This window comes from Ruditapes philippinarum, unplaced genomic scaffold, assembly GCF_026571515.1.
Source record: "Ruditapes philippinarum isolate M1 unplaced genomic scaffold, ASM2657151v2 ctg5365_1_1_1_1, whole genome shotgun sequence".
NCBI lineage: Eukaryota > Metazoa > Mollusca > Bivalvia > Venerida > Veneridae > Ruditapes > Ruditapes philippinarum.
The window spans coordinates 35,377-63,078 of NW_026856631.1; the positions used below are offsets into that span (position 1 = coordinate 35,377).

The window sequence follows — 27,702 nt, forward strand, 5'->3', positions numbered from 1 at the left end:
ATTATGTTGGTTTTGTCATGGCACGGCTCAAATATAAATTGACTTAACATATAACTAGAGGATGCTTTTGTAAAAAAGCGCATGTCTCCCCCACTGCACTGTGACCTTGACCTTTGACCTACTGACCCCAAAAACAATAGGGATCATCTGCTCTATAAGACCAATCATCCTATGAAGTTTGAGGGCTGTAGGTCAAAAGGAACTCTAGTTATCATGCGGAAACGAGAAATTGACCAACGGTCACTGTGACCTTGACCTTTGACCTACTGACCCCAAAAACAATAGGGATCATCTGCTCTATAAGACCAATCATCCTATGAAGTTTGAGGGCTGTAGGTCAAAAGGAACTCTAGTTATCATCCGGAAACGAGAAATTGACCAACGGTCACTGTGACCTTGACCTTTGAACTACTGACCCCAAAAACAATAGGGATCATCTGCTCAATAAGACCAATCATCCTATGAATTTTGAGGTCTGTAGGTTTAAAGGAACTCTAGTTATCATCCGGAAACGAGAAATTGACCAACGGTCACTGTGACCTTGACCTTTGACCTACTGACCCCAAAAACAATAGGGATCATCAGCTCTATAAGACCAATCATCCTATGAAGTTTGAGGGCTGTAGGTCAAAAGGAACTGTAGTTATCATCCGGAAACGAGAAATTGACCAACGGTCACTGTGACCTTGACCTTTGAACTACTGACCCCAAAACAATAGGGATCATCAGCTCTATAAGACCAATCATCCTATGAAGTTTGAGGGCTGTAGGTCAAAAGGAACTCTAGTTATCATCCGGAAACGAGAAATTGACCAACGGTCACTGTGACCTTGACCTTTGAACTACTGACCCCAAAAACAATAGGGATCATCTGCTCAATAAGACCAATCATTCTATGAAGTTTGAGGTCTGTAGGTCTAAAGGAACTCTAGTTATCATCCGGAAACGAGAAATTGACCAACGGTCAGTGTGACCTTGACCTTTGACCTACTGACCCCAAAAACAATAGGGATCATCAGCTCTATAAGACCAATCATCCTATGAAGTTTGAGGGCTGTAGGTCAAAAGGAACTCTAGTTATCGTCCGGAAACGAAGAATGGACGGACGGACGGACTGACGGACGGACGGACTGACGGACGGACTGACGGACGGACGGACGGACAGGGCAAAAACAATATGTCTCCCCCCGAGGTGGGGGAGACATAATAAAACATGTATAAGCCATACACAATGCCTTCAATGTGATTTTAACATTCTATCGCATTCGAAACATCCCGCCGATTGCACATCTGCTCACAATCATTCAATCGTAACTTTTCACCCATTTCCGTCAGTCTTCAAATTATGAATATTAGCCGAGGTCGTTCCGATTGACAATCAGTTATGACGGAAATTACCGAAAAAATATTATTGGTGAAATCTATGGGGATTTATTGCACGGATAAAAAAAAGACGCGGAACTTAGCTCTTGGAGTGTTTTGATCCTTCATTACTTCAAAATTCAGCTCCCATGTCGTGTGATATATTTTGTTGTTTTTCTTCAAAACAGTTTACCCAACTGGCTTTGAACAAAAGGAAATGAAAACATACCAAAATATAGAGGGCAATGCAGGGCACCAACAAAATACATACGAGCCGCGTCACGACAAAACCAACGTTTGTTTGTTTGATTGGGTTTTACGTCACACCGACACAGTATAGGTCATTTGGCGACGTTCCGGCTTTACTGGTGGAGGACCTCAGGTGCCCCTCCGTGCAATAATTCAGGCACGAACGGGCATCTAAGTAGAACCACCGACGTTCCGTAAGCTAGTTGGTTAGCTTCCTCACATGAAAGAATCCAAAGTCCCTGTCGGGATTCGAACCCACAGTGGTGAGGGGCAAATGGTTTGAAGTCAACGACCTTAACCACTCGGCCACGGACGCCCCCAAAACCAACGTAATGCGTTTGCGACCAGCATGGATCCAGACCAGCCTGCACAGCAGTCTGATCAGGATCCATGCTGTTCGCTTACCAACCCTATAACAAGTAGAGAAACTGATAGCGAACAACATGGATCCTGATCAGATTGCGCGGATGCGCAGGCTGGTCTGGATCTATGCTGGTCGCAAACCCATTATGTTGGTTTTGTCGTGACGCGGCTCATATGTAAAAAAAATATCATCAGAAGAAATTAATACTTGGATAGGCATAAAGTCGCGTGAGATTTCACTTTGGTCCTATTAGTATTAAACTCCCTCATGGACCATGTAAGATATATGTATCAAATATTTAAGACATATGCCGATAAATTAATGCTGGATGAGAAAAGAAGAAGACAGAGGAACATCTTTATTTAGCCGTTCATGTGCATGACCCTTACGAACATTGACCAACACCCTTTTTAAAGAATAGAGCTATAATTCAATTAAAAAAAACTATGAGAAAAAATGGGGAAAATTTATTTTTCCACACAGTGACCGAGACACTGTCCTATTGACATAACTTCAAACACTTCTGTTTGCTGAAGGCCAGTGAAGGGTCCAGGTAAGCTTCACGTATTCAATATATCTAAGATTTTGTCAATAAAATGTTTGTTCAATAAGTAATAAAGAAGAAAAATATTTTCAGTGTAGCCTTATCTATTATCTCTTACAAAAATATACACCATTAAAGGGAAAATAAATCTGTGGATTAAAGTCACACGCCTACAGATTCATGCTGTGATATTGTGAAGTAACCGAAAGGAAGCAATTTACACATTTCAAACGGCACTCACAAACCATGTAAATTACCAAAATAGGGTCAAAATATTTTGGAAAAAAAAGCCTTTACTACGTTAGTAACGCAGTAGAAATACGGTTATAAATACTGATAAAATCCATCATTAATCGCACGCAATATCTAAATTATTTCTTAAATCTTAAATCTTTTAACCATTCCTAAAATATCGGTATTTGATTTTACGGAAATATTTTGGCTCATCCTTGACCAATGAAAATTCTTCTGATATTCCATTCTTCCAGTTTTTACAAGAATGTCAAACTGATTATAGACGGTCTTCGGCCAAAAAAGAAATGGTAATACAAAAATGACCGAGCGATCGGATAAAATCGGCGCACATGTCCCATAAAAACTTAGACAACATAACAAGATAAGATAAGATAAGATAGTTAATTAAAGTGATAACATGATAAAAATTACGTTTTAAAAAAAAGTTGCTCACCTGCCCTTCTTAGCATATTGTTATATTATCATACAAAAAAAACTTCTTTTAAAGCAAACGTTTCATGTCATATTTGATATATTCTAAGTTCAACATTTATCGTTAAAAAAGTATTAGTTTAATCCATTTTTCCAACAAATTAAATCTCAACACCGAATAGCGTTTCTTTTACATCGAGGTTTTTTTTAAGATTACAAATTTTCCATCTCCGGTTAACTTTAAAGTTTCTAGTGAAATATGAACATCTTATTTACATTAGGTTATTAAAACCGTTGTTAATTGCCACATTGCTAGTATTATTGAAAAGACGAAGATTTCACTTTGTACTACAGCTATTGAAATCAGCTCCCACGTATATTTATTAAAGCTAAATACAATATCACAATATCTGAAGCTCATCCTTGAAGTTGTCTCTGACAATTTTCGACCTAGTACGAAATATGAGCATTCTTATACCCCAGTATTTAAACTTTAATGTATGGCGTACAAGTGGTACCAAAAGACAAGCTCGCGCAATAAAATTCATACCCTCATCACCAGTTAACTTTTTTAATTAATACTCATGATTATCGAATTTTGTGTTTATCATTATTAATAATTTACAGATTAAAAGTTAATTAAGAAATAAACAATCTACATTTGTGTATGTTAAACACCAACCTGTACAATAAAATGAAAATATTCGCAAAACTTTACTTTTGGCCCATATGCTACCCCATAAAATTGATTTAAAGCTGTAATACTGCTCTATGCAATCTGTGACAGAAATATAAATATTTACTGTTCTTATCTACAAGAGTATCAATGAGTAATCAGATACTTCTATGGTAACTTTATAGTCATCATTGAGATGCAACCACGTAACGTCAATATAATAATTATCATATGTTTTCATTCTACAGATAATAGGAACTTCTCGGACTTTATCCCCTCTCCCCATTTTTCCAGAGTTATCATTTTGCAAAATGACCAAAAAATGAAAAAGCATTGCTACGTCGTGTACTAATCGCACAAAAAATCGATTTTCAATCTAATTTTGAGTATATTTCTTTGTTATCCATTGCGAAGTTTTCAATTTTAAGTGTTTCACTTAATACATTTTCAATTTTTAGTTATAAGGCCTTTAAACCTCAGTGGAGTTCATTTAAAATATATTTATTGTTCATATTTTAGGGATTCATATGGCAAGAATAACATTAATATTGTACATTTATATAACGTATTCATACAAGGTGGCTAAATGTGAATTTGAAATATATTACATCGCTGAAATTACACGCACAATAAGTTCTTAAAATGTAATTGGAAGTCCTAGGCAAATAAAAAAACAAGGGTGCCATAGTCACAAAATACGCCCGTTTACGAAAGCTTTAGATGGAGATGGGGGCATTATGAATAAGTGTTATCTAGCAAGCAAGTTTTTATCCTTGGCACTGTGTTGTTAAATGAACCTTAAAACAAATCAGTAGGGAAGATAAAAAGTACATGTAATTGTAATTTAATAACTAAAAAATTCTGATTTAAGATTTTATTCTAGGGAAATACATTTCATTACAATTCTTAATCTTTGAATGAGCTGAACTGATATTTACTTGAAAATTAAAATATAATTAAATTTCTATGGGAAAGTATTTACATTTGATAAGGTAATTACTGTATGATCTTTATGAACAAATACCAAGTCTACAGAACACCATAGTTATCACAGTTAAGAATCTTGACCAATGAATGAAACATGTGTAAATGAATGTTACATTCTTTAGAACATACTCAAGTCCAAGAAAGAGGATTATTTTATGCCCTTTGATTAAATTCTAATTTTAGAATTGAAAGTGAAAGTAGATCAAGGGGAGTAATTGTGTAAGTCATTTATGAACAAAGTAATAACTTTGTTGTCGCCCTTTGATTAAATTCTATTTACAAAATCTGGATATTTCATCATCTTTAGTGACCTTGACCTTGTATATATTGACCTAAATTATATGTATCACAGCCATAGTCTTGATAATGACCATTTGTGTTACAATCCCTCAATAAATGATGACTAAATGGTCCATATACACATCTTCATATTTTTATCTGAACTTTGACCTCTATGTGTGACCTTGACCTTGGCCGCAAGGACCTGAATTTTGCGCGCGACACTCCGCCTCACAATGGTGAACATTTGTGCCAAGTAATATTGAAATCCCTCTATACATGTGGAAGTTTTGCTCCGGACAAGCATTTTTCAATGAGCTCTAAGTGTGACCTTGACCTTTGACCTAGAGACCTGGTTCATGTGCTCGACACTGCTCCTCATAGTGGTGAACATTTCTATGAAGTTTCATTAAAATCCCTCCATACATGTAGGAGATATGCTCCGGACAAAATTGGACGCCGCCCGCCCGACTGCCCGCCCGCCAGGGGCGTTCCCATAATACGTCCCGTTTTTCAAACGGGCGTATAATAGGTACCTTAAAATGTGAATCGATTAGCTGAAGATGTAATTGGCAATGACGAACTAATAATGAACCTTAAAATGTTAATATGTTAGTGGTACCTTAGAATACAAATGGTGATCCCGAACTTCTCATGAAACTTCAAATATTACAAGTAATTGATGATATAAATAAAAAGTCCTGTAATAGACTTGGTATCATGAATAATTGATCACAAAAAATACACTTTGATTTTGCCGGTAGACTTCGTGGCTATTTATGATTACTTATTTCCATCTGCAAGTCGCTTTTTATCTTAAATTACTAGCTATTCATTACTTTACAAACAGTTGTTTTTATCCTGAAATCATGTTACGTATATTCCTGTAAAAATCTATTAATTACTTTTCAAACTAAAATGTATCCAAAGAACCAATTATTGCTTTTTTTTAATTCATCCAACTATATTATGCCTTCTTACTGAAATGTTATGAAATATAAGTCTGAACTTTTCATTATTTTTCAAATCATTTCAGTGTAAACTATTCTATTCATTACTTTTTTACAATTTTCTTTCAATCCCCAGTTAATAATTGACCGAAACTATTCATCATTTTAAGTTTAAAATTACCTGCACGTTACGTGGGTGTCGTATATCACAGAAAGACCTTACTAAAGTTAAAGATAAACTTAAAATCCTTTTCATTCAAATATCGACGGATCCAGAAATAGCTAAAATATTTAATTTAATGTCCAAAGATATGAAAAGGTGGAAACTTTAACGACACTTTATCGGATAATGTAAATAAAATCTTATCTGTTTGTTTTTCTGAGTGTATAGGGTCGGGGCAAGTTCGTTTATGTTTACGCCCCATAAAATAAGTACAAAAATATTGATTAATGTTAGGATGATCCTGTTATTCGGTATGACGATAAAATTTAAATTTCATCTGTTGACATGGACTGTCAGGGGAGGTCACAAGAGTCAACTTTTCAAACTCCTTTTACAGTGATTACCTCCCTTGGTACAGATTGCCAACATTTGAGATAAAAATAGACCCTATGCGTTTCGTACGTATTGATAGATCCCTATTCTGACCTTTAATTGAAGAATAACAATAGATTAAATAACCACAAACATTGACATGTGCTCTTTTGTGAATAAATATGCTGTGGTCAAATTCAAATCGTATCCACTTATTTAGTCAGCTATATGCATTGATCGAGAAGCGGCTCCACGGACTAGCCCAGATAATAAGGGAATGTTTGTAAATATGAAGCTCGAACCGAACTTAATATTGTTAGATTTTTTAAGTACGAGTACGAGTGTATCTTTCATATAATTTGACCTTGACCTGAAAATAACTGACTCCCACTAGGGTCGCGTGTGTGATTCTTTCTCGTTTATTTAAAAATAGATTTGGTGTGGTAATTGCAATGATAAACTAAACCTTTAATTGATACCTTAATACGGATAGCGCCGATCTTGACCTATAAACTATTGACCTTGCAGAACTCACAGTACGGACACCGTGGGTGCCACGTCCATTTGTGGGTTCAGGGTTATTTGTATGCCTATTTCGTGCGGGCACTACTCTGTATATGTTGATATTCCATGCCACAGGTTATGTTTCATAGTTAGTATCAGCAATATATTTTTTTTTCGTTAGAATTGATTGATTTTGTATTCACATGTATTTTAAGTGGCTTGAAGTACATTTTGGTAGTATAGAGGTTCCTGGGGTGGAACCTTGGGGTGGCACCAAGAGGGTAGGGCTTGGTCTCACGGGGATAACCCATGTTCCATGCAAAATTTTTATTTCAATTGAGGCATCTGAAGAAATTCTTAATCATGTAACTAAAGTGTAAGAGCTAGCCCTACAGTACTGAGTTCAACAATTTGGTCATAATTATATGCGGCGCTGAAAAACGACAAAGTCAATTATCTAGGCATGTCACAAAATGTTTATAAATTATGTTAATTAAGAGTTATTCAATTCCATTTACTCTGAGATCATTACATACCGTCGTTGAACGTAAAATATAAAAGAAACTATATACTTACCAGACATTGTTTAACACCCTGACAGTTTATTAATTACATGTTTATTTTAGATTTTTCCATAAAATTCGTTTCAAACGGGAAACAATTTCACAACATAACTATTTTTTTCTCTCTCAAAATTTGTATTTTCCTTAAGTGTAAAACATTTTAACAGTTTCCGCTTTACTGAATAAATTTAAGCTTAACGTTATCGTCCGTTGATCATGATTGTGAAATCATTATATTTAGATGAAGTGAATACACCCGGTGCATAGCCGGGTATTTATAAAAATATTTATATCTAAAAAATGTGTTTAAACGGGTAAATCACAAAAAAAATATTTATTACAACGTAAAGCGACAGGTAACGTAAGTGTACAATAATGAAAATACATTACATCCGGGTTCACCATTTTGGTAAAACGTATTCATTTTAATAAACAGAGCGCACCCCAAGTTTCAAACTATCTTCTTGTAAATAAAAAAAAACATTGAAAACTACATGTCTATACAACACTATCAAGTGTATGAATGAAGGTAACTTGAGTCAGCACAAGGTATTTACGAACACACTCTAAATAAAAAAAAAATATCAGAAAAAATATGCCAATGATATTCTGTGCTCTCTACAGCCAAACCTGTGAAAATGACAACCTGTAAATTAAAGTTAAACCTGTAAATTACAGTCTCATTTGATAACCTTACTCGGATAAAATGGAGTAAATTTTCTTTTGATAAAATGGAATAAAAATAACCTCGAAATAAAAACCACGTGTATATCACATGGGTGGCCTTAGTTCACAGGTGTGGTATATAAGTATTGGTGCAGAAAAATATGACTAATTATGAATAAGTACATTCAGGCATTAAAAAGGCCAACATTTACACCGTAATCTATATTTTTCTAAATCTTCAATTTTTCTAAGTAGTGTGGGTGTGCAACTTTAAAGCAAAATAATCTATTACTATAAATAGATTAATAAATCAGTTAATTATAGCTGGTTAAACATTTCTAATATTTGTTTAGGACAATTGCAATTGATGAAAAAAACATTGGATGAAAAGATAACATCGGTATGTTACACGTTTGTTCGTAAAAGGAAAACCCTAAGCCAGTCTTTTTTGTTGTAGGTGTTGTTTTTTTAATTATTGTTTTTATTTACTGTTCATTGTAAATTAGAAGTCAACATGCTGCTGGACAGGTTGAGAAAATTATAATATTTTATTCACACAATTCCCTTTTTTTTTTTTTTTTTTTTTTTTTGTTGTTGCAAGAAATTTCTTTAACTTTTTTTTAAAAGCTAGCGTCTGGAAATAGATCCCGATTACACTGCCGATACAAAGTGGATTAGCCACCTGGATTCGATCCGAGGATATATTACCATCTTAATATTTAAATGCAAGTCAAGTTCAAAATACAGATTTAATATTTCAGAAAATGAAGTTGTAATTTAACAGACCATGAAATAGCTCAACAAAGGGAACTAAATCTAATAGAAAAAGTTTCAATGCATGCCTTAATTAGTTCCCTTAACTTCTTTTAATTTACAAATAGAAAGATGTACAAGTGAAAGTTTTTTTAGATGTTTCCCTATTTTTAAGATAAAGATTAAATGCATTTCTGGGTTCATCTTCACGAAAGCTCTGTTACATTTACCATGAAAAAACGGTTCAAAGTATAATGATACATCATATAATGACATAAACAACACTCCGTATAATGGACATAAGCGATTTATCGTACAATGATATGAATGGTACACCGTATACTGACATAAATGCTCCTCCGTATGACAAAAAAGAATTATTCGTATAATAATATTAACGGTACACCGTATATAATGACATGAACGCTTCACCGTATGACATAAACAATACTCTTTATAACGGATATAAACAGTTCAATGTATGATTACATGAAAGGTACGCCGTATATAATGAAATGAACGCTTTCAAGCTTCTCCGTATGACATAAACAATAAGCCGTATAAAAGACATAAACGACTAATAATATAATAACACGTAAGGGACACCTAATATATTGACATGGACACTTCTCCATATGACATAAACAATACTCCGTATTATGGAAATAAACGGTTCACCGTATGATTACATGAAAGGTACGCCGCATAAAATGATATGCACGCTTCACCGTACTCCGTATAATAGATATTAACGGTCCACCGTATGATTACAAGAAAGGTACGACGTATCTATAAATGACATGAACACTTCTCCGTGTGACATAAAATATCCTTCGTATAATGGATTTAAGCGATCGTAAAATAAAAGGAATGGTACGCCGTATAATGACAAAAACGCTTCACCGTATGACATAACAATACTTTGTTTAATAGATATGAATGGTTCACCGAATAATGACATGTACGGTTCACCGTATATTTACATGAAAGGTACACCGTATATAATGACATGAACGCTTCTCCGTATGACATAAATAGTATTCCATAATACTATTAATGGATATGAACGGTTCACAATATAATGACATAAACGGTTCTCCGTATAACATTAACAATACTCCGTATATAGATATCAGCGGTTCACCGTATATTGACAAGAATGCTACACCATTTAATTACATATTAAACAATTCTTTGCTCTAGCAAACAAAGCTTACAAAAGAAACATAAAAAAGTCATGCCGGAAAGATAACATTATATTGATTACTGGAGAAACAGATATTGTAACCTTACAATTTATAATCAATACAATATTAAATACCTGTTTGTTAAGGTAACAAAAGTTCTAATGCGTAAATGGGTCTAAAGGTGTTTAAATGAATACTCATTTTTCAGCCACTCACAAATATTTCTTCTTGAGAAGGAAGGATTATACATATAGTTACAAAATTGTCTCTATCCGATTTCTTGTTCGGTTTCCTCGGCGATTTTCGGTTTGTTTGTTTTTTGACGTTTGTCAATAATATATATGGAACATTGTCTCGTCTCTTGGGAACGGTTAAAGTTAAGGCGTGTTGTATATACTGAACTGTTTGTTATAAAAAAAAAGTTTAAACTGTCTTTTAGTTGCAGCATCCATATTAGCGCGATGATAACGGTAGATTGGGTTAACCTTAAATTTATGGCACACACAGTTTGTATAATACACAGTAAGACCGAACTTTAGACCCCGAGTGTTGGACTTTTCGTGACCAAACTTACTGAGCTTTCCGGCAAATTCAGCACATATAAATTGTAAATTGCCAGTTGCGTTAATATGACCATTTAACCATTTTACATATTTAGGGAGTTTACTCTAACAACGCTAGATCATTCCATAAACATTTGGCATCTTTGGGTGGGGACTGGAGTGTATGAGCGGGATCGGGGGAAGGGGTGGGGGTAGGCAGGGTATTTGATTGAGGATGGGCCGGGTAAGAAGGCGAGTCGATACTGTTAAGGTAATTGCTTGTCTGCTTCATTTCCTATCCTTGTTTACATGGATTGGCTTCAGTTTTTCTGGCCCTAGAGGACCTACTTTTGTTTGTTTGTTTTGTTGGACTTAAAGTCATAAAGATACTGTTAAGATCACAAAGTTAAATTCAAGCTTAACTGGTGGAGGAAAGTCTCAGGCGACCCTTTATGAAATTATTTTCGGCATGAGCAGGCACCGTAGTAGAGTATGCTTTCTGTATAGCTTCTATACCACACATGAAAGAATCCGAAGTCCCTGACGGGATTCGAATCAACAGCGGTGAGGTATAGGCGAGTTTGTTGTCCGTCTCACATGACGTCATTCAGCGTCATTGACTGAAGTCGGTAACAGTAAGCGAATTTGGAACTAATCGAAGTGAACTACCTTAATCACGGAAACTTCCGAAGCCCTATTCGAAGATCTGACTCTGATCGAGGGGTATGGCCTAACCCACGTGGCTCGGTAAGCGGAAAAACACATAAAACCATATACGAGTAGTATATACACATATATATAGTTTAAGGTAGTTATTTACACACGAATAAAACCAAGAGATAAGAATGATTTTCAACAGATATGTTAATTGTCTTCTAATTGTTGTTTAATTTTCACAATCGGTACCTTGCCATGCCATTCCGCTACTTTTAGTTGTTTGTATAGAATGACGAGGGAGAGTGATACAAAGAAGTTGTTGAGGGGATGTTGACCATGGTGTCAAATTTTGATTATAGTATAGTTATATGTATTTTGTTTTACTTTCCGTTTCTGAACTTTCTGAGCCATTCTATGTAATGGGGAAAATTTAACTGTACATTTTAATCCATGTGTGCACATACGTAAGTACAAGTACATAAAAGGTTAAAACCTAAATGTGAAAAGTCAAGTATCTCCTGTCTAGGATGTAAAGCTGGATTATGTTATCTTAACTCCAATTCAATGGATGTTTTAAAATGTCAAATTTACCTTCCAGTTCGTGATAAAGTAAAAGAAAATAAAGAACCAAATGTACGTGTCTGTCTTTAACCGATTTTTATCTTAGTGATGAAGTAACATCACATAACAAATGTAGAGTACTGATAATTCGCAATGACAAATGAGTCATGGTGGTGTTCGTGTCTATAAAAGTACACCAAAAAAAAAAGCTTTTGAGAAATAAAAATTAAAAACAGCATTCCTGAGGCATAGTGGGCCTTTAAACATATCAAAATTCTCGCGTGTTATCATACATTATCCCCTTACTTCACTTCAGTATTATTACTATGTAAATACGTCACACAAGATTGCTTTATCGAAGTGTCCTACTTTAACGACATTAGAAAATTACATGTGTAACTCATTTTTCAACTTCATGTCATAATTTAAGATTAAACCGGAAAAAAGACACGCTTAACATATTAATTTAATAATTAACCTCGACTATGCTTAATAATCTTAAATGATCTAGTCAATCTTTCAACCGTTAATGATACATGTATTTAGATTAAAATTCAAAAGACATACATGTATGTATTGACAGCAATAGCCAACAGTGCCGACCATGATTAAAGACGGCAAGGATGTACCGACTGGTCTGCACTAGCAGTTGTCAAAGTGTGTATAAAACGGTTACTAAAATTTTTTTGACTAGGTCTGTACTGGTCTGTGCCGGCGGAAGGCTAAATGCTAATTTATGGCAGATCCAGCATTATAACCCAGCCAAACCATTTCCCCCTTCCTTTCTGCTCGCCCATATGGTCTATTTCCGGTGGCGAGGGTAAACAAACCCAAACACACACTCCCCTTCCTTCCTTACTTCCGCTACGCCACTACGAGCAGATAAAATCATTAGTAAATGAATAATTAAAATAAATAAATATTCATTAGTGTCTTCACCAATATTTGCATATTAATGCATATAAAATTCTTACACTGTTATACATGTACCCACTAACACATGCATGTACAAATTTATTTACTGCCACATATAGTACACGTGTGTTTAATCAGTTAAACATACGTGTTGGGCACGTGTTATATTTTTGTGCGTCTGTGATTGATCGAGTGCGAAAGAAATCTTACCTGTTTTAATAAAATGTCCTAGTTTAATCCGTTAAAATATGTATATATGGTTTAAAGATGCACTATCCATTATTTCCAATTGAACATTTTTCAAGCGCACAATTTATAAAGTGATCTGAAGTGCCGTGTATATATATAGTTAGTATCCGTTCTATAATGTAAACATATAAAAGTATGCGCTGAATAAAAATCGTGTTAATTCAACCAATCCTTAAAAAGTGTACATTTCAAATGCGTTTCAACTATTATATTTCAAAATCTTCCTTTAAATATCTATTAAATACAGTATTTATAATTGTAGTAACATATTTGTATAATGGTCTAGTCAAACAGATCTGTTAAAAATCCGTTGCCGTGGAAACGACTGTGTTTACATTAGTTCATCTAACTCCGTTATCAAATTACAAACTGTATTTACAATATTATTCAAGACTGAATCTTGTTGCCAAGTGCATTTGGTATGTAAAAGTAAAATCAGGGGCGGTGCCAGCGAGAAACTTTCTTTAAAATCGCATTATTAAAGCGCGACTGTTGGATATCTTCACATCTTGCCAAATAACACAGATGATTGAACATGTATAAACCGTGTAAGCAGTTTGACTTTCACGAACAAATTATCGTCTGCATTACTGAGGCCAGATACTGAAAGTTAATAGTTGCTTTTTGTGGTAAACATAAATATTATTATGTAGATCTGCATCTCTTATATTATTTGTGGTAAAATTCAATTATCTTATACAACGGAAAACACCGACGGTTTCCGTCATCACCATGGTTATGAATGCGAACAATAGACAATAACTTAATATTCTATTGTCAATGTGATTCGCAACAACACATGGCGTGATGAGATATCTGATATACATGATGGTATGTCGTATTTAATTTTAGAATATCTGAGTTAATCTCGATCAATTGCGTTGTTTGCTTGATTACTTGTAGATGATTATTTGCCAGCCCAAACTCACGGGGGAGGAACTGTTACACGGAGTTCCTAGGATAACTGTCACAGAGTTCCTGGAAAACGTAACGGATTTCGTCAAAAATGGTAACTTTCATCTTTAAAAAAGAGAGTTTGAGGTGCTAAATTAATCTTTTATGATTAAGCTTGTCTTACATATTGTATTTTGTGTCGAAAAAAAAAACACTTTCTAGTCCATTTTTCATCGCCTTTTGTTTAAAATCTGGTAGTCTTAAATAATTTTATCCAAACAATTTGCTCATTCGTACATATTGACCTGTTCTTTTGTGATATTTTTGCCATGGAAATTTGAAAACTTAAAGCCTCGGCTAACAAATTTGATGCCCGATTTTTCAAAAGTCGTAGAGTTCTTCTGATAACTCTGAAGATGTCCTAGAGTTACTCTGATAACTTTTGTAACTGCCAGTGTGTTTCTTCACGCCCGTTTAACTCACAACGAGTGAAAAATGTCCATCGGTTAAAATGTTGTGAGCAACTTCCGTTCCTCGTTGTGAGCACCCATCTTTGACGTGTGACACGATAAACAAGGTGAGTTTTTCATAATTTTTGAAGATTACAGACATTAATGTAAAAATATCGAAATGCAGTTAGCTAGCGATGTGTTTTCCGCGTATGCACATGTAAAGATATTGCCTGTTGGTGGACAATTTGATGGAAATACCGTGCGACGCAGTCACTCGGGGTAGCTGGAAAACTGGAGACGACTTCTCTCCGGACCAAATTTAACATTGAAAACGTCGATTCTTGTGAAGTTTTGTGCATTCTAACATAAAACTGATGCCCAAAAGTCTTCAGCGTAAATTATTATCTGAAAGTCTTCATAGAAACGAAGATATACCCTTTTTTGCTTTAATCCTCGTTGTGAGCACCATAACCTCGTTGTGAGCAAGACAAGCGCAGTGCTTGTCTGGTTTTAATATGTAATTCAAATGGCAAGAATACAATTTTCAATCTACCAAAAGCAATCAAAACGTTTATGTACAATAGTTTTTCTTTGCAATAGTTCTTCTTTTTCTTTTTTGAAAATTATTCTTCATATTCAGAAGTCATCAGATTAACAGAAGAACTAATCAGTGGAGGTAAATCAGCTATTTTATTTCGTATACACTAGTGTGGTACGAGTGAACATCACGGGGAGTTTATGAATATTTCAACAATTTCACAATCTGTGTGATACACACATATACATGTGTTTATCCTGAGCTGAAGACTGACCAAGTTATGTAAAACAAGAACTATCACGGTAAGTTGACAATGGCCCTGAAGTGGTGCTTTGTCCTTTGATTTATGGACCAGATAGATTATTTGTTTTTGGACAATTAGATCTTCAATGTGAAGTTCATTCAAGGTCAAGGTGAAATAAATATAGGTCAGTTGGAAGGTCTTGTCCAAAGGGGCATTATGTCCAAATATGAACTCATTTCACCTACTTATAAAGAAGTTATGACCAATGTGAACTAATTCCACTTACTTATAAAGAAGTTATGACCAATGTTAAAGTTTTTGGATGTTCTAGAAGGTCATTCAGGGTACAAGGTAAAATAAAAAATTCAGATCAGTTTGAAGGCCTTGCCTAAAGGGGTGTTGTTTCAAAATATGAGTAGAATCTGTATGCTAATAAGGAAGTTATGACCAATTCTTAAGTTTTTGGACAATTTGACCTTCAAGGTGAAGGTAATTCAGGGGTCAAGGTCAAAAGAATATAGGATAGCTGAAAGGCCCTGTCCAAAGATGTGTTGTGCCTAAACATTATGCCAGGACATTATGGTAAATCACAAATGTTTTTGGACAATTTGACCTTCAAGGTAAAGGCCATTCAGGGGCCAAGGTAAAAAAATACAGGTCCGTAGGAAGTTCTTGTGCTAAGAGATGTTGTGTTCAAATATGAATCAAATCCGTTTACTAATAAGGAAATTTTGGCCAATGTTTAGTTTTCGGACAGATTGACGGACTGACAGACGGACAGTTCAAAACTAATGTGCCTCCCTTTAGAGTATGCAAAACGTCTTGCAAAGAAACGCTGCTGTGCAAAAACGTTTAAATTGCTGTGGTAGATTGAAAATTATATTTTCATCATCTGAATTACATATTTAAACCATACACGCACTGCGCTTGTCTTGCTCACAACGAGGTTATGGTACTCACAACGAGGATTAAAGCAAAAAAGGGTATATCTTCGTTTCTATGAAGACCTTCAGATAATAATATACGCTGAAGACTTGTGGGCATCTGTTTTAGGTTAGAATGCACAAAACGTCACCAGAATCGACGTTTTCAATGTTAAATTAGGTCCAAAGAGACGTTGCCTCCAGTTTTCCTGCTACCCCGAGTGACTGCGTCGCACGGTATTTCCATCAAATTGTCCACCAACAGGCAATATCTTTACATGTGCATACTCGGAAAACACATCGCTAGCTATAACTGCATTCCGATATTTTTATATAAATGTCTGTATTCTTCAAAAATTATGAAAAACTCACCTTGTTTATCGTGTCACACGTCAAAGATGGGTGCTCACAACGAGGAACGGAAGTTGCTCACAACACTTTAACCGATGGACATTTTTCACTCGTTGTGAGTTAAACGGGCGTGTTCTTGCGCTAAGTTACGACACGTTTTAGCGTTTTTTACTATTCAATGAGGGTGTAAATCATCAGAATGTAAATCTAATAAAATTCATAAAATCACAAACGGTAACGGTATACGCTTTAACTCAGTTATTAAAAAATGGGGGGGGGGGGGGGGGTGTGTTCAGCCACCGCATAGCTTATGGACAGGCTGTCAAACAGTTTACCAGTACTTGTCGCAAGGAACTGTAAAAACTTCTGTACATCCAGAGCAGAGGTACAGTGGAAATGACCGTAGAAAGGATTTCATGAGCAATCAGACAACGAAAGTGACCTGCACCGTCCAGGAATCGAACCCAGGTCGCCCGATCAAACAGTTCAACGCCATACCTATTGAGCTAACGGGATGACTCAATAATACATTGACTGTCTACAAACAAATGTACACGCTTACTTTTACATATTCCGTTCATTCATGATTTTCTCCTGTTATAAATTATTAACAAATTTCTTCTCTACTAATAACACATTCTTTACCTATTACTCCGCAGCTGCTCTCATGCAAATCATGTTGTTTCAGGCCATTGGTCAAGCATTACGAACAGCCTCTCTAATTAGTCACAACCAGTTTAACAACATTAAATTCCAATAAAATAAAGCCTGCATCCTGTCACAGTTTTGATCACCGGAGGTCAGAGATACGTTCTAATCTACGTATGTAGCAAACATCAAAATATAGAAAATTTTATTTTTAAAATGGTTTTCATATTTTATTCATAATTCATAAACATTGTAATATCGGATTGTTGGTGGAGTAGATGTTCGTAGTTTCACTCCCGACCACTACAGAAAGCCACAATGAATTCACCAGAGCACACTTCAACCACCGCATCGTTCCTGGACAGGCTATCAGGCAGTTGCCTTCACTTTCGCAAGGAATTGAAACTTCTGTACATGCCAGAACAGAGGTACAGTACGAATGACCGTAGAAAGGATCGATTTATTGATCAATCACAACGATAGTGACCTGCGCCCGTTTCACAGTCCAATGCTCTACCTATTGAGCTAACCGGACGGCTCAATATCGGATTGTTCTAAATTAAACGATTCTCCAAGCGTTCAATGTCGCTCATCTTTTGAGATTCTAAAAATAGGGTTTTACAGTTTGACAATTTATAGGGCAAATATGTTTCATTGCTGCCTTGTCGAGACTAATGTTTTAAGATCATTTATTTAATTAATCTTGATCTACTTGGTACTGCACCCACTGCCTTTACTGCATCTTTATCTCTTGAACACTTTTTATAAACTTCTGATCTTTTAAAATTTTTCTTTTAAGTATTCACGAGAAGATGTATAACTCTTAATTGAACATCAATATTAAAATAGTAGGAGTTGTTTCCCTTGCGTTGATAAAATAAGTTTTCAATATTAACCTATAAGTCAAAGAAGTTCTATAATATTGTAAAGGAATCTTTTCCTAATGTCATAAAAATAGATCTGGCATTAATAACGTTTTACATAATTGGTAAAATTACACCATTGAATTACTTTCTTTCTAAAAGATGATACAATCTTAAAAGAACTCTCTTGTTTCTCTTTCAATGTATATCTCAATATATTGTATGTATGTGCATAAATGTTTTGTATTGTGAAACAAATCTAAAGATAAAATAAAAAAAAAATAAAACAAATAAGTAAAAGGATTCTAATGCCGCTATTCAATTATTTTCTCCAGATTAATTTTTAAAAAAACCTGATCATGCATTGATTGCTTCAATATTATTATAGAGTTAACTATTTTATACGAAAGTTATTATTTTCTTTCAACTTGTTTTCAATGTTTTAAAGACAATAAAATAGTATATTTTATTTCATGTAAAATACATATTATGACAGTTCTAATAGACTATATGTATAAAATAATGAACAAATAAACAGAAGTCAGTGACACCCAACTTTTTTTCAATCAAAATATTTCTGTCATCATATTCTAACAAGATGTCAAATTTAAAGAAATTCTATTAAACAGTTTTAATTCTGCCTGTATGTGTAGATGAAAAGTCCTGAAAACGTCCATAATATGTATGTAAATGCAAATCACATTACAAGAAATACAGCAAAATATCATTAGACCTATATGAACTATCAATATTATACAAAGGGATATGTATACATCGCTTTCGGTTTGAGCTGGCGCCTTCTTTACAGGTAGCAACTTTAAATCTGTGTGATACCCGGCTTTTTAAGGGTAATTCTAAGATAACTACCGTTAATTTAACTCGCAAATTATAAAAATTAAAAACCTTAGCGTTGTTGTACATGATCAAATATCAAAAATGGCACATGAACATTGTGGTTGCTGACCTTTACGTCTCTCAAAAGAAACCAGCCTAATATATTCACTTGCTAGGCGAGGGTGATATTGCAAACACCCGTTCATATTTCATGCTTTCCAGCGTATTACTGGAATATATCAGATGATAATATTCTGATAAACGACTAGTGAAATTTATAAAATATAATTTTCACAGTAGCCGGACTATATTTGAATGCAGATGAAAAGAAAATCATAAATAAATGGAATAACAGGCAGAAATAAATGCCGTCTTACGTAAATGCTGCTTCTTTAGGAAAAGGAAGTCAATGTTATAATATATCATGTTAAATATGCTACAAAATTAATGATGTGACGTCATGATCTGGTGACGTCACCAAGGAGAATGCGCTACGTTACATGGCAAATTCAGTCAAAAATATCTAAAATCACTTAAAAAGCATGATATAAAAACGAAATTTATTTGTTTTACATATAAGATTGAAATGTATTTCATTCATGATATATAATTATTTTAATGATTACATATAATATGCACAAATATTTGCAGTTCATATTTTACATATTCTTCGCCACTCATGAAAATATTGCATTTGGTGTTCACTCATAGAAATATATTTCAATCTTACATGCAAAACAAACAATATATATGGTCAGGAATATGGTCAGGAATCTTTAAAATGAATTAATAATACACCAAACTTCCTTTTTTTTGAGAAAAAAGCGAGATTTCTATGAAAATTGACAGAAAACTATATAAACTTCATGATTATCCAATGAAAAAGTATTATAAATATTGACATATACAGTAATTGCAAATATTTTTTAGTAATAAGTTGTCAAAATTAAACAGACATTTCTGTCACTGCCTAAGTACTGCAAATTCATTTATATTTGTGGGCATGCATGAAAACCAAGAAAATTCGTGCCCCACGAATAATAATGATTTTACAGTAAAAGGGTTGTATGGTTGTGATATAAAAAGAAAAATTATGACACATTTAACATACTACAAACACATTCACACCTACATTATAAAATATTTGTACAAAAATTTATAATACTATAAAAAATGTCTTTCATGATTTGATTGTAAACTTAAGTTTTTTGATAAAGATGTGCTGCTTAGAAACTCCTTAAAACCATTATGATATCTAGTAAATATTGTCTGAGTGGGTTTTTGTTTTTTGTTATACTATCATAATTATACACATTCAGCTCTTGTTTCCGGTATGTTTTGTCATGTGTTTCAGAAGAGTGCTTTTTGCAGTATAAGAATTACCACAGCTTCTACAACTGTAGTTCCTCACTCGACCAGTATGTACTTTCATGTGGTTAGTTAGAGTACCTCTCGCATAAAATTCTTTACTGCACACCTCACATCTATACCTCTTCTCTCCTGTATGTATTGCAATGTGATACTGGAGACCAGTTTTTTGAGTGAATGATTTATCACATAGTTGGCATTGGAATTTTTTCTCACCACTGTGTACAATCATATGCTTCTTCACATCGTTTACCATATGAAATACTTCACCGCAAATACTGCATGGATGCACTTTCTCGTTGTAGTGGGTTCCCAAGTGTGATTTCAAAGAATCCTTTCGAGAGCATTCATAGTCACAAAGATTACAAGTATAGCTTTTCTCACCAGTATGTATTTTCAAATGCCTGTATACGCTGCTTCTATCGGCAAACGATTTGTCACAGATTTCACAACTATAATTTTTATCGCCCGTATGGACAGCCATGTGTCTTTTCAGATTGCCTTTCTGAGAAAACACTTGATTGCAAATTTGACATGTAAAACTCTTTTCACCAGTGTGTATGGTCATATGTCTTTTCAGCTTGTATTCTGCTGACAGCAATTTCCCGCAGACGGTGCACTGATACATCATCTCATTACAGAAATAATACATGTACGTATAACATCAAATTATCATTTTGTCATCTTTCATATACACCATTATTTGACATTTTAGTTTTTCTCTCCTGTATGTATTTTCAAATGCCTGTTAAATCGGTTTCTTTCGGAAAATAAAAATATCCCCGATTCACAATTTCTCTACCTAATCTGTCTAATATTATAGTATATTTTTAAGAGAAGCATGCCTTATTTTGCAGATGCTGCACCCAGAATAATTAATCTGCCCTCATCAATTCTTTATGGGTTTTTCTTTGTTTTTTTTATGTTTTTAAAATACTGCTTTTATTATTTTATTATTTTTAGATAATATCACATTAATTTCCTCCGTAAGTAGATTTCTTACATTGTATCTGTTTGCAGGCCTCGTATCTTTTTCTAAGCCTTCTCCTTTATTGCAAACTTGTAAATATTTCTGAAATAGAATAAACTATTGTAACACTATTTTTCAGTGTACATTTTGTATTTGTCAAGCACTGTTTTTTTACAGTGTGGTAAAAAGTTAAACTAGACTTTTTGACTTTACATGACTTTATAAAGAAAACAAGCAATTATCATAGTAATAGTAGTTATCATTGCAAGCAATCCATAAGTCCCCTACCGGTTTACCCAAGCAACATTCTGAAGGGCCATTGGCCATTCACTAATGTTTCAATTTTTCTCTATTTTAAGTAAATTTGTTGAAAGTGATCAAAGGAAACTGTTTTTAAGAACAGACAGACAGACGGACTGAAGGGCACTCTTAAGTTAATTTTTTAAACATCCCTGTTACCAAAATATAACATTTTTAAAAGCAAAATTCTTAAAGAGGAGATAACTCTTGAAATAAAGATACAAGACACCATATATATGATGTGAGTGGTAACAAAGAATAAATAGTAATGAAGCTGTTCATAATGAATGTTTATTTTGAATTTGAAGTAAAAGAAAGTTAAGAGAATCAATAAGAAAAAATCAAAGTTTAAGGAGGAGATAATTCTGGAAATATGGATGCTAGATTTATGAACCTTGTCATATTATTATGAGGTTGGAGTTTGAAGTAAATCCTATAAGTAATGAAGTAGTTGGAGTAAAATATACCAATTTCTCGAAAGTTCAAGGGGGACATAATTCTGGAAATAGTCTTGCTAGAGTATAGAACATTCTCACAAAGGATTTGAGTGATAATAAGAAACATATATGTGAAGTTTGAAGAAGATACATTAAGAAATAAAGAAGTTATTAAAAAAAAAAATTCATGAAAGTTCTAAGTTCAAGGAGGCAATTCTGATAATTTTTGTGCTCGAGTTGTAAACCTTGTCACATATGATGGGGTTAATGACCAGAAACTTATATTTGAAGTTTGAAATAAATACCTTAAGAAATAAAGAACTTATAGTGAAAAAGCCTATAAACTAGAATCAGAAATCTTGACGAGATTGCCGACGTTTGTTAAGTATGACAGCTCTTAATATACTCCCTATAGTCAAGATTAAAATGATGTGTATAATTTCCATTCTACCATCTATCCATATTTTAAGTTTCATAAAAATGTTCAGCTCTTCTTGACTAATCACAAATATTGTTATATTTGCCATGTTTTAAGCCTATTTGTTGTCATGGCAACCAATTTTTTTCATAATCTCCAGACTGCTTTCTACCCATATTTCAAGTTTCATAAAAATATTTTCAGTACTTTTTGCATTATCACTAGATCCAATTTATGTGTTAAATTTGCCATATTTTCAGTCTATTTGTTGCCATAGCAACCATAATTTTCAACAAAGGAAGAAAAGAAAAAGACGTTCATAATCTTCATACTGCCATCTATCTATATATCAAGTTTCATAAACATATTTTCAGCACTTTTTGCGTTAAAGGGGGATCCAGTTTTGTGGGCGGACTGACAGACGGCCAGAGGGTAAACCTAAAGTCCCCTCCGGTAAAACGGTAGGGGACTAAAAACTCATCCCTAAACAACAAAAACTAGGATGGGTAATAATAATTATGTCAGTTTTGATGAATCAAGTTATTTACAAGAGCAACTGCCAAGAGGGTGCAACGCTCTACTATTTTACTTTATCTAAAAGCAAACAAATAAATGGTTTCAAATGACCAATTACTGTTCTTAAAGATACATACATTGTATATATTAAACAGATTAAGAGAACATTTTATACCATAAATATCAAACAATTGGTGAATCATTCCAACCCTCAGCTGTCCCGCATGGTTTGTCATGTGTATTTAAAAGGAAAGTTTATAAGAGAATTCTTTATTGCAGATTTTCGCAACAATATCTCTTAATCCTCTCCTGTATGAACTCTCATGTGAGTCGTAACACTGCTTTCATATGAAAATGTTTTATCACAAATTCCGCATTCAAACTTCTTCTCTCCTGTATGAATTCTCATGTGTGTTGTAACACTTGCTTTATGTGAAAATGTTTTATCACAGATTCCACATTTAAAGTTCTTCTCACCTGTATGTAATAACATATGTTTCTTAATATAATAATGTTGAGTAAATGCTTTATTACAGATATTGCAATAATAGTTCTTTTCTCCAGTATGTATTGCCATATGTTGCTTTAGATTACTTCTTGTAGAAAATGCTTTATCACAGATTTCGCACTTCGAGATATTCTCTCCTGTATGAACTGTCATGTGACTCAGAAGACTGCTTTTCTGGGAAAATGATTTATTGCAGATTTCGCAACTACAGTTCTTAACTCCTGTATGTACCTGCACATGTCTAATTAAGTCACTTTTTCGGGAAAACGATTTCTTACAAATTACGCAACTATGGTTCTTAACTCCTGTATGTATTTGCTCATGTCTAATTAAGTCACTTTTTCGGGCAATCGATATATTGCAGATTTCGCAACTAAAATTCTTAACTCCTGTATGTATTTGCTCATGTCTAATTAAATAACTTTTTCGGGAAAACGATTTATTGCATATTTCGCAACTATAGTTCTTAACTCCTGTATGTATTTGCTCATGTCTAATTAAGTCACTTTTTCGGGCAAACGATTTATTGCATATTTCGCAACTATAGTTCTTAACTCCTGTATGTATTTGCTCATGTCTAATTAAGTCACTTTTTCGGGCAATCGATTTATTGCATATTTCGCAACTATAGTTCTTAACTCCTGTATGTATTTGCTCATGTCTAATTAAGTCACTTTTTCGGGCAAACGATTTATTGCAGATTTCGCAGGAGAAGTTTTTCTCTCCTGTGTGTATTGTCATATGTGCAGTTAGATGACATGCTTTAGAAAATGTTTTATCGCAGATATCACATCTATGTTCCTTCTCCCCAGTGTGTATTGTCGTTTTTGAACAAGAAATCATTCTTAATAAATCTTATCACTAGCATTATTGCTTTAGTCTGTTCAATATTCTTGTATATTAAAACTAGAAAAAGTCCTTTATAAGAGTCTCTTGAACATCTGTGCCGTCCCTGTTCCAATAGGTTTACTTTGTTACATATAAACACCTCTGAAATAGAATAAAATGATAACAAATTTTACATATTAAATTTAATTTGCGAGGAGAATGCTCAACATTTTTTACTTTTTCTACAAGCAAGCAAATAAACAGTTTAAACAAATGTTTGAAAAAAATTAAAGGAAAAACATTTTTTCCTAATTTAAATTTTAATAGGTCTGTATAGTCACACTTGTTGTCTTGACCAAGTATAAATCATTTCCATAAATAAACGAAAAAGTTAAGAAAATATTTATAACCAAATTTCAACCATTTGATGGTCAAGGTCATTTAAAACTCAAGGTAATATCTTAATCATTCAATAAGTATGTTTGGTCTCAAGTTCTGTTTTGTCTAGGTATACAGTGTTCGAAATTAGCATTCCAATAGCACCTGACTACTAAATTACTCCATGGGCTACCAACTTTTCACAGTAACATGCCCGACCAGGCTGCTCACGGTATTTTCAGAGGCAATATAAACAACTGTTTTGAACAAATGAATCGTGCTAGTGGAATGTCTTTTGGGCTAGTGAATATTCCAATCTGGTAGTCCGACCAGCCTAGTGGATTCAAATTCGAATTTCTTACACTGGGTATAAATCAAATCTGTACATAATTTCATAAATAACAAAATTATTACAATTTAACAAAAATACAATAATATGACCTTGATGGTCAAGGTCATTTTAATTTTAAAGCTCAATGTCAATGTCAGTTCAACCTTTAAGAAGTTCTTGTCCAAAAGCTTGTTTCATCCAAGTATGAAAATAATCCATTCATTAATTTCCAAAACTTAGTTGCAGTTAGTTTTATAGCAAATTTCGTGAAAATTCCATAATTTAACCTTACATATACTATAGACTTAATGGTCCGAATACACATTTTCATATTTTTATCTGAACTCTGACCCCTATGTGTGACCTTGACCTTGGCGGCAGGGACCTAAATTTTGCAATGTGCCACTCTGCCTCACAATAGTGAACATTCCTGCCAAGAATTTCCTCTATGCATGAAGAAGTTTTGCTCCGAACAAGCGTTTTTCAAAGATGCTTAACTGTGACCTAGACGTTTGACCTAGAGGCCTGGTTCATGTGCATGACACGGCTTCTCATAGTGGTTAACATTTCTATGAAGTTTCATAAAAATTCCTATACTGGTTGGAGTGATAACTTCGACACTAAATCACTATTTTTTTAAAATAACTTTTTTATTTTTGTGTATATTTTTAATTTTTACCCACCTAAACAAAGTTCGGTTCAAACATTTATAATCACATGCAAATTTCTTTTATTGAAATGGAAACTGGTACTTTCTTAAGGTCCTGAATAAGGTATCCGAAACATGATATTTTTAACCCTGGACAGTAGATAAAGTAGATATTTTAATTTCAAAGTAAAAACTAGCTTGAAAAGTAGTATAAATCAATCGTTTTTACATTTTATTTGCTTTATGCCTAATTGATAATTTAACAATTTTTTAAAGAAATTTTCCCATGTCAGTACCCTGTGTTCAAGGCAATTCTAACTACTGTCTAGAAGATTATATAAGTAAAAAGAACATTTTGTGACCGTTTTTGTAAGAAAAATTGTGGTCAACATAAACACATTTAAAAGTTTACAAAATTTAAAAATCTCATCACAGTCTGTGCTTCTCCTTTATTAATAGGTGACCATGTGCTTGTTTGTTGACAAAAAAAGATAAATAAAATTTTTTAACTAAGTGTCAGGGTTATCTATGCGTCGGAGTTATCTCTCCAACCAGTATGGTATGGGTGTAGGAGATATGCTCCAGACAAAAATCGGATACTGCCCGCCCATCTGCCGCCAGGGGGGAAACAATAATATGACCTGTTTTTAAAACGGGTGGATAAATACGGTATAATCTAGTATTATCATTTATAAATTTAATCTTTTAAATGTTTTAGATGCCACAAGATGAAAATAAATCATGTTTTTATAGAAAAATCTTGAATTTTCTGTTTATTATATATATACATTTTCTCTTTCAGGACATTAAAATTTGCAAGAATTTCCCTTAAATTTTGAGTACTGGCAGAATTTAAAAGAAAGTAGTCAGGCAAGACACCAGTGAAAATACGGAAAATATGTTTCACTGCAGTGAAAAATAAATTTTTACAGTGAAAATACGGAAAATGAAAATACGCATTTTATTTCATCAATATTTCATTTAAAAGTATATAATAAAGATATTTCTTTTAAACTTTTTTGTTTATTTAGCATAATACATGACTAGTCCTATAAATATGACGTCGCTTTGAGATATTTTTGCTTCTGGGCAAAGCAAAGCTTGAAAGGTAGAACAATAGACATTTTTTGAATTTTTTATGATGCTATGCGTTTTTGAGCAATAACTATTAGACGTCAGGCTTGACCGACAAAAACTATAACAAGCCTGTAACGTTCAATATATTGGACTAAATACATGACATAAACAAAAAGAAAAATATTTAAATCATGGCTCTAGACGCTTGCAGAAATCATGATCACAAAATAGACAAATATCGTTTTTTTGCCGATTTTTACATTTATCATCATGCATAAATCGGTGTGAAAAAATGAATCAGACATGTTGAAGTTCATTCCGTTGGGTAAATAGGCAAAATTTTAGCATTTTATCATTCAAGCGCCTTTTCCGGTATATACCGGAATACGGTATTTAGTGTGGTGCTCCAATGTCACTCTCGAATCGTAAATGGGTCGAATTGTCAAAGGGGCGAATTACAGAATCAGTATAACTAAATCAAACAGCTTAACAGGTTAGTTAACTTGAAATAACTAGATGTAGGCCTACCAAAATAATTCTTGGATGTCAGACCTTGAATAGGTTTAAAAAGATTCCAACGTTGGATATGTTTTTCCTTAAAAAGAAATTTGAGAGATTAATCGAAACACCTTGGTTATTAAGGACCGAGATGATGCGGCTGTCAAACGGTAATAGGACAATTCGGACCATGGACGTTTCGGACCAGACATTTCGGACCAGATTTTGGGACACTTCGGACCATATTTAGGGCCATTTCGGACCAGATTTTTGGACATTTCGGACCATGCGTTGGACATTTCGGACCATGTGTTGGACATTTGGGATCATGTGTTAGACACTTCGGACCATTGTTTCGGACATTTCGGACCAGAATAAATATCATTTTATATATTATTATGCATCAATTATTCTATAAACTAAAGTGTAACTTTAGAACTATATATATATATGAGACACCATGGGAAG

At 33.8% G+C, this 27,702-nt stretch overlaps 3 protein-coding genes and 1 long non-coding RNA gene across 9 annotated transcripts in view; all 4 read right to left on the reverse strand.

The window, feature by feature from the left end:
* Nucleotides 1-13,327, reverse strand: part of LOC132747167 (glycoprotein-N-acetylgalactosamine 3-beta-galactosyltransferase 1-like) — a 28,905-nt gene extending 15,578 nt beyond the window's left edge. Inside the window, exon 1 of one of the 4 annotated variants that reach the window (XM_060736490.1) lies at nucleotides 13,171-13,327. Coding sequence is in view for 2 of the 4 variants with exons in the window: in XM_060736487.1 (XP_060592470.1) it covers nucleotides 3,208-3,223 (16 nt within the window). In the remaining 2 variants the exon portion in view is untranslated. Of the gene's footprint in view, nucleotides 1-3,207; nucleotides 3,549-6,258; nucleotides 6,306-7,692; nucleotides 7,877-13,170 lie in introns of those variants that run through there. The other 3 variants (XM_060736489.1, XM_060736491.1, XM_060736487.1) reach the window with 3 other exon arrangements.
* On the reverse strand, nucleotides 33-1,212 carry LOC132747162 (uncharacterized). The gene is made up of 2 exons (XR_009628089.1): nucleotides 975-1,212; nucleotides 33-829 (listed from the first exon to the last, which is right to left on the reverse strand). It is a non-coding gene; the product is annotated as an uncharacterized LOC132747162 (long non-coding RNA).
* Nucleotides 13,328-19,840: 6,513 nt separating the features above from the next.
* On the reverse strand, nucleotides 19,841-21,104 carry LOC132747169 (gastrula zinc finger protein XlCGF57.1-like). Its single transcript, XM_060736496.1, has one exon. It carries the CDS (start codon nucleotides 20,974-20,976, stop codon nucleotides 20,272-20,274), a length of 705 nt encoding a protein of 234 aa, XP_060592479.1. The 5' UTR covers nucleotides 20,977-21,104; the 3' UTR covers nucleotides 19,841-20,271.
* A 124-nt stretch (nucleotides 21,105-21,228) lies between these two features.
* LOC132747168 (zinc finger protein 271-like) lies at nucleotides 21,229-27,399 on the reverse strand. Of its 3 annotated transcripts, none has more exons than XM_060736494.1 (3): nucleotides 27,265-27,399; nucleotides 23,141-24,463; nucleotides 21,229-21,396 (listed from the first exon to the last, which is right to left on the reverse strand). In XM_060736494.1, the coding sequence occupies exon 2, from the start codon at nucleotides 24,314-24,316 to the stop codon at nucleotides 23,264-23,266; it is 1,053 nt and encodes a 350-aa protein (XP_060592477.1). In that variant the 5' UTR covers nucleotides 24,317-24,463; nucleotides 27,265-27,399; the 3' UTR covers nucleotides 21,229-21,396; nucleotides 23,141-23,263. The 3 variants fall into 3 exon arrangements, with proteins under 3 accessions (XP_060592477.1, XP_060592478.1, XP_060592476.1); XM_060736495.1 differs by having other exon boundaries at nucleotides 27,289-27,381; XM_060736493.1 differs by lacking the exon at nucleotides 27,265-27,399 and adding an exon at nucleotides 25,175-25,600.
* Nucleotides 27,400-27,702: the final 303 nt, after the last annotated feature.

What these genes read in the sequence shown, in the direction of transcription:
- LOC132747169 (XM_060736496.1), bottom strand. Translation starts at nt 20,976, where the DNA reads ATGTATTATTTCTGTAATGAGATGATGTATCAGTGCACCGTCTGCGGG.
- LOC132747168 (XM_060736494.1), bottom strand. Translation starts at nt 24,316, where the DNA reads ATGATTTCTTGTTCAAAAACGACAATACACACTGGGGAGAAGGAACAT.